This window comes from Sorex fumeus, unplaced genomic scaffold (genome assembly GCF_029834395.1).
Source record: "Sorex fumeus unplaced genomic scaffold, SorFum_2.1 ptg000061l, whole genome shotgun sequence".
Taxonomy (NCBI): domain Eukaryota; kingdom Metazoa; phylum Chordata; class Mammalia; order Eulipotyphla; family Soricidae; genus Sorex; species Sorex fumeus.
Genome location: NW_026606118.1, coordinates 27,209,150 through 27,223,847, shown reverse-complemented (window position 1 = coordinate 27,223,847; position 14,698 = coordinate 27,209,150). Strand labels below are relative to the sequence as shown.

The following is a 14,698-nucleotide window of genomic DNA, read 5'->3' as shown; positions in this document are numbered from 1 at the left end:
ATGAGTTTGATGCCTGGTACTGAGAGATTCCCCAAGCACTGCAGGGCACACAGAGACCCTGAACACCTCTAGGGGTGACCAGAAAACATCCAGAACAAAATATTTCCAATAAAAAGCTTTTCATTATATTCTAAAATGTATCCAGACCTACCTTTAACACATGGTTCAGTAATAAAGCACCCCCACCCCAGCCACTAGCCCACCCCACCCCCCACCCCATACCATGTAGCATGAGAATGAAATGAAACTCAATAAGCTCTTGTTTGATTGGTAAATCATAAATTATCAAAGGTAAGTGGGAGCTTCCAGAATGTAAGTCAGATGGCTCTTGAGAGGCTAGAGATTTAATAAGGCTAGTAAGGTATTTGCCTTGCAGGCAACTTGTGGGGATTCAATCCCCTGCAGTCCATATGCTCCCCTGAGTCCTTCAGGAGTGACTCCTGAGCACAGAGCCAGGATTAACTTCTAAGAGCCACTGTGTGTGACCCATAAACAAACAAAATAGCTCTTGAAACCCATAAGTTCTTTCTGGGACTGCATTCTCTCCCTGCTACTCAGGCACAAAGTCCAAGATTTCTGAGCACTTTCTAAGTCTCACACACATCAAAGAGTTTAAAAAAAAATAAAAAAAGGTGAGCATAGTGTCCCTAATACTCTGCCAGGTGTCTTACAACTGGGGACCACTTGTGACAGCTCAAGTGGAAGAGCCTAATTAATAGGGGGTCCTGGGTTTGATTCCCCAGCACTGCACTGCCTCCTCTCCACCACCATTAGGGTATCCCTGGGGACTCCCCAAGCACCAAGTAGCCTGAGCACCAAACCATAGGATGTACTGTTGGGAGTGGCCCCCAGACCCTCAAGAGCTGCTGGGTGTGGCCTCTAAAAATATTAATATATATATATATAATATATGTATATGCTGTAACACTGCACTGTCCTCCCATTGTTCATCAGTTTGCTCGAACGGGCACCAGTAGCATCTCACAACAAATTGTGAGACTTGTTACTGTTTTTGGCATATTGAATACCTCACAGGTAGCTTGCCAGGCTTTACCATGCGGGCGAGATACTCTCGGTAGCTTGCCAGGCTCTCTGCGAGGGGCAGAGGAATTGAACTCAGGTCGGCCATGTTGGCTGCATGCAAGGCAAATGCCCTACCCACTGTGCTATCGCTCCAGCCCATATGCTGTATATAATATATATAATGAATGAAAGGAACTTCATGAAGTTTGGGATTTCTTGACCTCCCCTTCCCTGATCTGTCACCAAGGATTGTTTCCCCTAAGTCTAACATCATCATTGAGGTCATGGAGGAGGCTATTGGTTTAGAGGGGTGGAGAAGATTGTCACATTCCTGTGCTGTCTGTCCCTACAGAAAGAGTTCATGAAGCAGGTGCAGACCAGCGGGGTGCTGATGGTCTTCTCCCAGGCCTGGATCGAGGAGCTGTACCATCAGGTACTGGAACGGAACATGCTGGGAGAAGCTGGCTACTGGGGCAGCCCTGAGGACAACAGCCTTCCCCTCATCACTATGCTGACCGGTCAGTCGCCTGTGACTCTGCTCTGTGCCCCAGGTGGGGTAGAAGCACTTCCCCTTCCCAAGCCCTTGGCCTAGAAGTGGTGGGTGTCAGGCTGACCTTGAAACACCAAACACAAACCTCCCCGGGCAGCTGGTGACAATTCCGGGGAAATGATACAAGTTCAGCTCCCAGAGAGCTGTCTGTCCTTTTCCCATGTGGGACTTGGGAGCCTCCATGCATCCTGCAGATGAGAACTTACCTCATTCCTATGTCTGCTAGAACAAAATAAAAGACCTCTTCTGGAATTACATAAAGCACTTTATAATCTCAAAGTCTAGAATTATTCTTGGAAATGAATAGGAAAAGCACTAACAGAATTACTCATTCAGTGCTGCTGGGGATTTATTAGTAATATAAAATGATTGATTTGAAACTTGACTTTACTCTCCTGGTTTTTCTATTTTTATTTATTTTTTGATTGTAGTTGATGTAATTTGGTTACAGTTGTGTTGTTCATATTTATGGTGGACACAATTCCAACCCTTTCACACCACCAGCATGTCTAAGACCCATCACTCTGTCCTAGTGTCACTTCTAGTTTGTGTCTTCCTCTCCTCTGGTCTCCCTAATCTTAATTCAATATTTTTTTCATCTACCTTTTCCAAAGCTTAATGGAAATTGGTGACTTCAGTTCAGTATTTGGTAACCTGCTCGGTAACTTCAATTCTATATTTTTTTCTATCTACTTTTTTCAAAGCTTAATGATGCCTCCATCTTCTGATTTATTCATATCAATAGTTATCACAAGTATTGCTGTTTTTTGAGTCTTCAAAGTTCCAATATAGAGTAGACATTCCTAGGTTTTTATCCCCATCTGTCTATTTTGTCCCCATGCTGAATTCCTTTATTTCTTCACTATTACTGGCATGCAACCCCAAATACAAGCTGACGTGAGCTGCAATCCAGGACTCCCACACATCAAAACAGCTGGTCTCTGTGACTCTGGGTTTATAGGGGAGTAGCTGACCGCAGTGGTTTTGTGGTCACAGGGATTATGCAGTTGTCATGGCTCTGAGGTCTAGCCAACGTGGGATCACTAAGTCACAGATTCTAGCATCTGATTTCGTGTCACAGTCATGTCAGCGTGGGCAGCAACTGGGGATTGTGATCACATGCCTCCAGGAGTTGTGGTTTAGCAAGCTGCTCTTTGTAGATACTGGGAGGTTTCTGTTAGGAGAGCTCGTCTGCTCTAATAGAGCCAACATTCCACTTCTGGGAGGCAACCTGTGGTGTGATACTATTATTTTCTGAAAATGCCTGTGACACCAAGTAGGAGGTGGAGTGATTCAAGTATGACCCCACATACGTGGGTATTACCTTTTCCCCCCCAGTCAATCAAAAGGGAACTTTATTGAGTCTGCAAGACCCTGAGAGGTGGCCACCCACAGATGTGGTATGTATGGGGCATTATTTCACCTTCTTGGGGGCACAGGTTGTTGTTGTGCCCACACTTCATCTCATGACATTTGACAGTGTGGAGTTGCAGGCAGATATAACACTTCCGGCAGATCCCTTTTCAGTTGTACTTCTGGGTCAGCTAGTGCGACGATGACTCTTGATGTTCCCATAAGATGCAGCATCAAATGCAGTGTCCAAGAGAGTACAGCCATCCTCTGACTGTCTATCTGAAAAAATCAGATGTTACGGGTTTGGCAGGATACTCTCCTTGTCTTGAATTTGGGATTCAACATTCTCAATAGTGTCACTGGGCTCCACCTCAAGGGTGATGGTCTTGCCTGCCAGGGTCCATACGAAGTTCTGCCCCTCTGCTTCTCCCACTTGGTTGCCTCATTGACATGGGTATGACATGGGTATTACATTGAAGCAGATCCTGAAAGATGATTGGTACAGAGTTGCTACTTCCCCATCTGTGTTGGGTTTGAAAAGATCTGCTGGAATGTCTCATACACTGGAGCAAGACGGTCAGGCTGGGAGGTGGACACTGTTGTGCAAAGGATATGTTATGTTGTCCAGGGTTGGTGCTGGGAACTGTTGCAAGGTGAAGGATGGTCTTTCTGCAGGTGTAGCCTAACAGTGAGGAACTTAGGGAATTGGGATAAGGCGCCTTAGTGACCAGGTAGGGAGTCAAGATCCAGAGTGAAGTCTGTCCACAACAGGGAGAAACCTGGTCATTGGCTACCCCTAGTTCCAGTCTGGGGGTAGAACTGGAGAAATGAAGACTGGGTTAAGGTTTGAGCTCACTAGATAAGTGATCAATTTGTATTTTATTAATCTTAGTAACCATTACATTCCTTTTAAAAATGGCACTTGGGGCCAGAGCAATAGTATAGCAGGTAGAGTGATTGCCTTATACACGGTTTCATCTTCAGCATCCGATATGGTCCACCAAACCCTTCTAGGAGTGATTCTTGACCACAGAGTCTGGAGTAAGTCCTGAGCACCACTTAGTGTGACTCACCTGATCACTTGACATCCTGTTACTCATCGATCTGCTCGAGTGGGCGCCAGCAATGTCACCATTTGTCCATGTAGCATGCTAGTGTAGCCCAGTGGCATCTGTTCATTCTAGGAACATGAAGAGCCTCAAACTAATCATTCAGTGTCTTGACGAAGATGTGTGACCATCTCATAGGTGGGCAGCCACGCGATCTTTTGACGTCTCATGGAAACCAGTCAGTAACGGCTCTAATTCAGCAATCGTCTCCAAATCTCATTAAGTGTCCAGTCCATCTGATTTTCGACGCCTTGGCAAATGAGAGAGCATCCCTGATTCTTGACCGTCAATGGAGGAGGTTGGAACTCCGGATTCTTTCTCTCATTTGAGTGAAGCATGATACTCCAAGCATAGCTCTTTCGATTCCTCTTTGGGAGACCCGAATAGTGTTCTTATCCTTTTTTTATAGGGCCAGGTCTCTGAGGCATATGTTAATGCAGGAAGAACAGTGGAATCGAAGAGATGTGCCCAAAGCTGGAGGTTCTTCATCCTCTTAGCTATTTCTTTGACATTCTTGAAGGTGTTCCAAGCAGCTCTCTTCCTCCTGCGCATCTCAGGTGCCAGGTCATTCGTCATGTTGACTTCTCGACCTAGGTACACATAACTGGTGCATTTGGAGATGTTTGTTCCGTTGAGAGAGAATGTAACATCAGGAATGAGACTGTTTTTCATAAACATTGTCTTCATGAGATTCAGCTGGAGTCCGACTTTTCCACACTCATGGTTGAAGTCGGTCAGCATTTGTGCTGCTTGTCTAATGTTTGGTGTTATTAGAACGATGTCATCAGCAAAGCGGAGGTGGTGTAGTTGCCGACCGTCTATCTTCACTCCCATTTCTTCCCATTCCAGTCATTGCATGACATTCTCAGGGTGGCACTGAAGAGTTTTGGTGAAATGGTATCACCCTAGCATGCTGAAAGTAGACTATCGACCAAACATGATTGCTACTCAATGCCTCTTTTGCAAACCACAGCACTCAAAAGGAGAGAGAGGGAAATGCCCTGCCACAGAGGCAGGGTGGGATGGGGGCTGGGGGGTGGGAGGGATACTGGGATCCGTGGTGGTGGGAAATGCGCACTGGTGGAGGGATGGGTGTTTGATCATTGTATAATTGAAACCCAAGCACAAAAATGTGTAAGTCTGCAACTGTACCTCATGATGTCTCACTATTAAAAAAAATTAATTAATAAAAAAAAAGAAATGGTATCACCCTGCCGAACACTCTCTTGACATTGATAATCACTTCCCTGTAGAATGGTGAGATCCTGATAGTGAATCCATAATACAGCTCACGGAGGATCCTGATGTATTTTGAAGGCCCTGTTTGACTAGGGCTTCGATAACTACTTCTTTAAATCAATGAGTGTTAAACAGAGTGGCATCTTGAACTCCCAAGAAATCTCAATGAGCTTGGTTATCGTGCTGAATCCTTTGTGGAACCCAGCTTGCTTGCATGGTCGTCCTTCATCTAGTGTTCTGCCAATCCTATTTAGGATGACTCAAGTGAACAGCTTGTAGATGACAGACAAGAGGCAGATTGGGTGATAGTTGCCAATGTCGTGGATGTCTCCCTTCTTGTACAGTAGTACTGTCCTGCTGTTTTTCCATTGGGATGGAACCTTTCGTTCAGACAGGTAGCGTGTGAAGAGCCGAGCCAGTGTATTGATGAGTACCAACGGCAGAGTTTTCAGGTGTTTGGGTATGATCTGGTCTGGGCCAGGTGCTGTTCGCTTCTTTACTGACAAAATGGCATGTTGGATTTTGGAAGGGAGAACGTTGGGAACGACATATCCATCCTGCGAAATTTGGTATGTGGGCAGGTGGACATGGCTATTGAAGAGATCCGAGTAGAAGTCATGGATAATCTTCTCCATTGCCCTTCTGAAAGTTGTGATAGATCCATCAGGACTTTGGAGGGTAGTCCTCTTGGTCTTGTAGTTGGCGAAGGACAGGTGGACATGGCGAATGCTTTTCCCAGCTTCTGCTGCATCTGCCAGCACTACTGCTCTTCTCTCTTTGAAGTTGTTCTTGATTGCTTCTCTGCACTGCTTTGCGAGCTCAGACATTCGCTTGTGGTTGCCTGAGGCTTGCGCCAAGCCACGTTGGCTAATAAGCTCAAAGAGTTTTCGAAGACAGGCATTTTTTGTGGCTATTTCTCTCTTGGCATTCCTCGCACAATCATGGAGGTTCTGAACCAGTCGATCCTATTCCTCGTCAATGTTGTCAACGATGGCATTTTCCCATGTTGCCGCAGTAGTGCCAAAGAGCTCCCAGTTGGTGGTCATTCTGGGAGTTCTCTTCTTAAAATTTTCAGCCCTTTCTACCCACTCCATGAAGTAAAATTTTGCACGAAGGAGACGGTGGTTCGATCCCGTTTGGAATTTTGGGACAACAGCAACATCAGTCAGGCAAAACCGTCAATTGAATATGATGTGGTCAATTTCATTATGGAATCGTCCACCAGGAGACTCCCATGTCCAATGTTTAGATTCGACCTTCTGGAACTGTGACTTACCATGGATGGTCTTGGTTGACATGATGAACTCAGACATGTCACCCTGTTCATTCCATTCTAGGCCATGGGTCCCAATGTGGAGTTCTTCGGCTGATCTTTTCAGTTCTATCTTAGCATTAAAATCACCGACAGTGATCTTGTAGAAGGTGTGGTCTTCAAGTGTGAGTGTGACTCACAAACCAAAAATTAAAATTCAATACTAAAATAGGCAGTTATAAATTGTGAGACATTTATCTTGAAAGCAAGAACTTGGTTTCCATCTATATGCACAGACTGTCTCCTGTAGGGAAGGAAAATAGCCCCTAAGCTAATTAAATGCCTTGAATGTGATTGAGAATCCAAAACTTTCAGTTTTCATTTTCAAATACTAACATTTGTACCAAAATGAATCTCTGTGAATCTCTTACCTGAAATTTAATTTCTAAAAAGAGTGTTTGGTATAAGCAAACATGAACAAATAACAGACTCCACAGTAGTCCTATTCACCAGTCTTCACAAGTAATCAACCATCACTTTCATAGTGAACAGTAAGCCCGGTTGCATTGTGTAAAGGAAAACTATCTAACTTTAGGTTAAAGACAGGAAAAGAGACTTTTCACAGGAATACAACAGCCAATGGAAAAAGATTTGTGAGTCTTTGTAGAAGTTTCCAGGTATGAAGTAACAAGTGAATTTGAATGTAATTTTACTTAGAGTTTGGAAACTTCCATCTGATATTTTTATTATATGTAAGCAGAAGCAATTTTGTCCATATGGTCATTAGTGTTATACTGCCTTTCTATTTCTGGTACTATGTATGTAAAAGTATTCTGTAAAATTTTGGAATTCCAGTGCATAAGAAATATTTCATTACTTTAATTCATTAGTCTTTTACATAGTACATAGGCAACAGTATATCTTTGATAAATAACAATTTCTAGTAAATATCTTTAGGCTATTTGACCATACGTCAAAATAATTTCACTGAAATCTCCTGTTCCCAGTTTAGTAACCACATGCATTTCTCTCTGGGTTTTCTCCTGAATGTTACTGAGATATATTTAACATATGGCATTTTGTTAGTCTAGGGAGAGTAACATGATGATTTGACATATGTGTATATTGCAAATTTATCATCATAATAAGTAAGTTTAGTTAACATCAGTCACCTCACATTGTTATAAACTTTCTATCTTATGATAAGAACTTTTATTTTCCACTTACCAACTTTTAAAGTAGTGTATTGCCCTCGAACTATAAGCTTCTTGGAGTAATCCCAAGAATACAATGAAATAATATCCAAATATCATACAAAAAAGCCTTATGCTGTTGAAGGTGAATCTCTCAAGTCAAGGAATAAATTTCCACTGCCCTCTGTTCCATTCCCTTTCCAGGTTGTGTTCAGCTACATTAATTGTATTCAGGTACATTAGTTTCAACTCTAAAGTCACATCTCCAATGCTCATTTCCTTTATTCTGAGGAGTTGGGGACTCAGGGAATAGAAAGCCTAGAATAGGACCACAGGCTATGTAAATCAGAGCTAAGCCTCTAGCTCTATCATCCTAAGCCCAGCCTAATCACCTTGGTCTGCTATCCTGGGAAAAAGCTTGAATGGGAGTCAGAAGACATGAATACTGAATCAAGTTCATTTCATTACTTGCCTCCTGATGTTAGGAAACTTCCAACCTTTAGATATTGGTTTCTTGAAGCTGGAGTAATAGTAAGAGGTTAGGACACTTGCATTGCACATAGATGACCGAGATTTGATTCCTGGTATCCCTCAAGCACCACTAGGAGTAATTCTTGAGTGCAGAGCCAGGAGTAACAACTAAACATCATCAGGTGTGGCCCCCCCAAAAAAAACCCCCACAAAATATATTGGTTTCTTCCTCTGAGAAATTGGAACTGGGATAACTATACCTACCCTAATTTTTTTACTTAAGGTTGTTGGGAAGACCCAATGGGGGGGGGGAGGGGAAGTCTTTTAAAAACACTTCGAAAATTGTACAGTGTGACAGAAGTATTTATATACTTTAAATCAGATTAAATGATGGTCTGACCAAAGAGGATATTTGCTTCTTGATTCTTTGAGGATGTTAGAAAGAGAAATCTATGTCAGAATAACCTGTATAATTCTAATGTGGAAGTAATGTCAAAATTTAACATGGAGTGTTCAAAGATCTAAATTACTTCGGCATCACTTAGATCATATTCTAAATATTTAAAATATTTATTCTAAAACTGATTTTCTAACAGAGATAGTAGAGTTAGTTTATTTCAAATTATAATATACATAATGGGTCCAGAGAGATTGTACAGTCAGTAAAACACTTTCCTTGCATATATCCACCTGGATTTCATCTCTGGCACCACATATGGTCCCCTGGGTCCTGCCAGGAGAAATCCCTGAGCACAGAGTGAAGAGTAAGCACTGAGTATAGTCAGATATGATTCCAAAACGCACAATGTGTGTGTGTGTGTGTGTACTATGCAATAACTAATTAAAAGATGTTATAGCATAACTGAAAAATATTATAGCAATCAAAGAAAATTGGACTAAATCAGTGTTTCCAAAAGTGAGTGATACTAGTCTCCTGGGGTCCCTGGAATGATGGGGCATAGGGGTAATAGTAGTCTGGAGTGAAACTGGAAGGCACTTTCTATTTGTTTGCTTAAATTAGAAGTTAGTTTTCAAGGGGCCACTGAATGAATTTCTTTGTGAAAAGGAGGTGATATGCCAAATAAATTTGGGAATGCTAGACAAAATGACTAAAACTAAATATTAAAAATTCTGATCACGGGACTGGAGTGATAGCACAGTGGGTAGGGCGTTTACCTTGCACGTGGTCAACCCGGGTTCGATCTCCAGCATCCCATATGGTTCCCTGACCACCGCCTGGGGTAATTCCTGAGTGTCGAGCCAGGAGTAACCCCTGAGCATCGTCGGGTGTGACCCAAAAATAAAAAAAAAAAAAGTTAAAAAGAATTCTGATCAAAAATTGCTACAGACTTGCCTGTTTGTTAGGTGCATGGGAAGGGAAGGCAAATACCGTTGTGGCCACATTTTTGTTTTAAACTAGAGTGCTCTGATCAAGGAGAATCCTGTGTTCTTTCTCTATGACAGACATCGATGGCTTAGAGAGCAGTGCAATTGGTGGCCAGCTGATGGCCTCGGCTTCCCCGGAGTCTCCCTTCACCCAAGGCAGGAGAATTGATGAGTCCACTGTGGCAGGTAATGCCTCGGGTCTTGGGTTTATGAATATGCATGTGTTGCCTGTGTTCCTTGCAATTAAATCATCCTCGGAAGCTTTCTGTAGTGACACAAATGAATTAAGAGGTTGTCTTGGCAGGAAGAGAGTCTGATGTTGCGTACAATTTAGCATCATGCAGAGGATGATGCAACATTCATTATTTAGATGCAAGAGTGAGAAACTGCTCAGTAGAACTCATTAAACAATATTTCTTGGAGCAGAGCTGCATACAACTCCACAATTCTAATCAGAGGGCCGGAGAATCCCAGGCCAGTCATTGCCAGGAGGGTTTTTGTTTTGTTTTCTGCCTTTGTCCCTAGAAAGTGACTCACACCCCTTCATGTTCCAGGTGTGGCGTTCGCTCGCTACATTCTAGTTGGCTGCTGGAAGAACTTGATCGATACTTTATCAACCCCGCTGACTGGCCGTATGGCAGGAAGCTCCAAAGGGCTGGCCTTCATTCTGGGGGCTGAAGGCATCAAAGAGCAAAACCAAAAAGAACGCGATGCTATCTGCATGAGCCTTGATGGGCTGCGGAAAGCAGCACGGCTCAGCTGTGCGCTAGGTATAAGGTGGACGGGGAGGTATATTTTTGAGCCATGGGATGGGGTGGGGGGGGGGGGAGGGCGTGCCGTTGTATTTCATTAGCAAGGAAAGAAATCTTTTTGGAGTGATAGGTGAGTGGTTAAAGAATGAACTCAGTGACGGGAGTAACTGTTTCCTCTGAAGGCGTCGCAGCTAACTGTGCCTCAGCCCTGGCCCAGATGGCAGCTGCCTCCTGTGTGCAGGAAGAAAAAGAGGAAAAGGAAGCCCAGGAACCCAGTGACACCATAGCACAAGGTAACAGTGAAAAAGGGGCACACACACACACACACACACACACACACACACACACACACACACCATGCTGCACTCTTGTGCGAGACATTGCACATAGCTGTCACCGAGCGTGTGATCCCTCTAGGCCATAGGCTGGGGTCTGGTTGCCATGGCTGACCCTGCCAAGTACTTGCAGGAGATGCTTTTAGAGACAACACATCGGGCTGAATAGGAGTCCTATAGGACCCCAGACCCACCTGGCTTATTCGTCCACACCTCCAACCTGATCACATGCTCCTCAGAGTTCATATTTGAGGACCAGGTCCTTGGGGAATGGAGAGAAAGACAAAATAGCCAATTTTCTAGAACATGACCACAAAGCAGAGGAAAGAAATCCACAGAGGAGGCTCAGGAAGAGTTTGCTCTTATTAGACAAAATGTTGAGCCTTGGGAATGTGACAAAGGTTTGATTTTTAACTTCCTCAAATTAGTTAGTCAGTGAAGCAGATAATTATCTGGATACAGGGAAAGAAGCCAGCCTTCCTAATAGCCATGGAAGATAAATGGCAGACAGCAAAGAGAGTACTAGAAATCAAAACAGCTCCCCTAGGTCCCCAGTGTTAATGAAAGAGTATCAAAATTTTAGAGACTACGTACCAACATAAATGACATGAAAATCCTTACATCTAAAGTTCTTAATCGTGGACTGGAGAGATAGCACAGTGGGTAGGGCGTTTGCCTTGCACGCAGCCGACCCGGGTTCGATTCCCAGCATACCATGTGGTCCCCTGAGCACCGCCAGGAGTGACTCCTGAGTGCAGAGCCAGGAGTAACCCCTGTGCATCGCCAGGTGTGACCCAAAAAGCAAAAAATAAATAAATAGATAAAGTTTTTAATTGGTCAGAGAAAAGGCTCAAAGGTCTGTGTGTGTACTGTGCATGCTGGAACCCCAGAATCAATCTCCAGCACCACATGCCTCCCCCAGGTAGTACCAAAGCTACCCTCAAGCTCTGCCAGGTATGACCCCCTGAAAACAAACAAAACATTACTTTGAAAAAGCTATAAAACCAGAAATCGAGCGATAGCACAGCGGGTAGGGCGTCTGCCTTGCACACAGCCAACATGGCTGACCCGAGTTCGATTTCTCCGCCCCTCTCAGAGAGCCTGGCAAGCTACCGAGAGTATTCGATATGCCAGACACAGTAACAGTAACAAACTGAAAAATAAGATTGACAAATTATACTTTGCCTCAAACGAGATCCCTCTCTTATAACAGGCATACAGTTCAGCCTCCTCTGTCATAAATAGACTATATTTGTGTGTTCCAGACCATTACTCAGTTATCCCAGTAGACCTGTCTCTCTGTGGCTTGAAACCTTTATTCAGGAAAAATACCATTTGACCCTGCCTTTGCAGTGTGCCTCATTGATTGATATCTTAAGCCTCCTTTTGCATCTTTTCTCACTGATCACCCAACAGAAAAATTTAAAAAAAAATCTACTTGAAGATCATAAATATAACCTTATGGAGGGAAATAACTTAGTCATTTTCCATTATAAAGAGTCGCCATGTCAGTGTTCATGCATACATTGCTTTAGATGCCCATCAACCCTTAACTTGCAATAAAACTCAGAACTTGCAGATGTCAGAAACTCTATTATCAATTTGGGAACCTCGGATCCAGCAAAAGTTCGGGGACCAAGGGACTTTAGCTAGCCTCAGCCTCTGAAGCCCATCTGTGCTTCTGTGCCTGACCCAGGCCAGGACTTAGCCTGCACCACTAGTTCAGGATGCAAGCTGCAGAGCTGGGGTCCCAGTGTCCAGGGGCCTGGGCATTCATCATAATCAACCACAGGAGCCAGCCATCCTTTGAGGTGCTGCCTTTGACACCTCCTTGTTTCCCTTGGGTCTTGGTAGAGCAGCCTTGGCTTTCCTTCTCACCCTCTCTTGCTTCCTTCCCCCTGCCCTCATCAGACTGTTAATTTCATGTTGATTTCATGACTGTCTTTCTGGCACAGTGAAGCTGAAGGTGGAGCAGAAACTGGAGCAGATCGGGAAGCAGCAGGGTGTGTGGCTGCACACCGCCCACGTCTTGTGCATGGACGCCATCCTCAGTGTGGGCCTGGAGATGGGAAGCCACAACCCAGACTGCTGGCCACACGTGTTCAGGTAGCCTCACGGGATGCCCCCCCTCTCCTGGCACCCGCCTGTCCCAGAGAACTTGGGGAGTAGGAGGCAGGGTGGAAGCCAGGGTCTCCTAACATCAGTTAGTTTTGACAGTCCGTTCAGTCAGAGTCTGGATAAACCCCAGATGAGTATTTTCCAAAAATAAGCTGGAGTCAGAACCCAACTGAAGGTATTTTGGAGAGCAGAATGACAGATTTAGCGAATGGTGAGTTATCTACTGAGGTTAAGAGCGAGAGGCAGATGTATCTTGCCAAGGCAGAAACATGGTTTATTTTTTTTTTTAATCATGATTGGCAAAAGGCCATCTAAGAGAACTGTGTAGATCTAAAAGGTGGTTGTGGTGTGAGGACAAAACCCTGAAGTTTCTGAAATGAAAACCTTGAGATGCCATAGTATCGTAATTTAATGAGGAACCAATAAAATAAATAATAGGGGGCCAAGGAAATAGGATAGAAGTTAGATGCTTGTCTTGCATGTGGCTGACCCTTGTTTGATCCCTGTCACTACATTTGGTCCCCTGAGCACAGAGCCAGGAGAGTCAGGAGTGAGTCCTTAGTACAGAACCAGGAGTAACCCCAGAGCACCATCTGTGTGGCCTTAAAAATCCCCCCAGTAATAAAAATAAATAATAAAAGGTCATATATCAGCAATGTAATATCATTATATGTTTACTAACATCTTCATTTAAAAAAGGGTTTTTGATAGATGTAATTCTATCAATTGCTAAGGTCCAGAGACTATAAAACAAAGCTCCCAGAAGTGTGTGGCCGCATTTGAGGCCATATGACCTCGTATTGTCTAGTTCTCGCTCTCAAGAGAACCCAACAGGCTACCGGGAGTATCCTGCCTGCCCAGCAGAGTCTGGCAAGCTTCCTGTGGTGTATTCAATATGCTAAAACCCAGTAACAATGATGGATCTCATTCTCCTGACCCTGAAAGAGCCTCCAATGTGGCACTTGCTAAAATCTCAGGACTAGGATGAATGGAGACCTTACTGGTACCTGCTCAAGGAAATCGATGAACAATGGGATTACAGTGGCGTACGTGGCTCTGGCCTGCAGAATGGAGGCCTCATAGCTGCTTGTGTGTCCCTCTCCCTAGGGTGTGTGAGTACGTGGGCACCTTGGAGCACACCCACTTCAGCGACGGCACCTCGCAGCCCCCTCTGACCATCAGCCAGCCCCAGAAGGCCTCGGGAGGCACTGGGCTGCTCGGGGACCCTGAGTGTGAAGACTCAGCCCAGGAGCAGAGCCTGGAGCAGGAGAACACACTGCACATGGCGCCTGTGCTCCAACCTCTGTCCATCCAAGAGCTCGTCAGAGAAGGCAGCCGGGGCCGGGCCTCTGACTTCCGTGGGGGTAGCCTCATGACGGGCAGCAGCGCCGCCAAGGCCGTGCTCACGCTCTCCACGCAGGCTGACAGGTGTGTGCAACCCGTCTCCACACCCACCCATCACTCCAACTCCGAATTGTTCTGGGGACACTTGATCCAGTTTAAGAGCTTGACCTTGATTGCTTTTATTTTATTTTTCTTCTGTTTATTCCCAGCTCCCACACTAACAAGGAACCACTTTCAGTTGACTAAATGGAGGTCAGACACTTCCTCTCTGATCTCAGACAACTTCCAACTTCTCCCTGGGCTCACAATTTCTTCATCATTAAGTAGTACCATAGGGTTAGGGATATAACCAAGACTGGAGCTCATGCCTGGATCCTCAGCACCATGTGGCCTCCCAAGTACCTTCAGGTGTAGTCCTGGCAGCCCCCAGCATTTCTGAAGAGGCCTCCCCTCCCCCCACCACAAATAGTCATAAAGCAGCCCTGTCGGCATAGTTGTAAGGGCAAATTAATTAGAAAACCAAAACCTTGGATCAAAATTTGGCCAATAGTAAAAATCAATGATGTTTAGAAT

At 44.5% G+C, this 14,698-nt stretch overlaps 1 protein-coding gene across 1 annotated transcript in view; it reads left to right on the top strand.

Moving 5' to 3' along the window:
• The window catches only part of ARFGEF3 (ARFGEF family member 3), a 171,985-nt gene that overhangs the window by 113,843 nt on the left and 43,444 nt on the right, over positions 1-14,698 (top strand). Inside the window, exons 14-19 of the mRNA XM_056125974.1 lie at positions 1,376-1,541; positions 9,655-9,762; positions 10,131-10,346; positions 10,511-10,621; positions 12,619-12,769; positions 13,889-14,209. Coding sequence (XP_055981949.1) covers positions 1,376-1,541; positions 9,655-9,762; positions 10,131-10,346; positions 10,511-10,621; positions 12,619-12,769; positions 13,889-14,209 — 1,073 coding nt within the window. The remainder of the gene's footprint in view (positions 1-1,375; positions 1,542-9,654; positions 9,763-10,130; positions 10,347-10,510; positions 10,622-12,618; positions 12,770-13,888; positions 14,210-14,698) is intronic.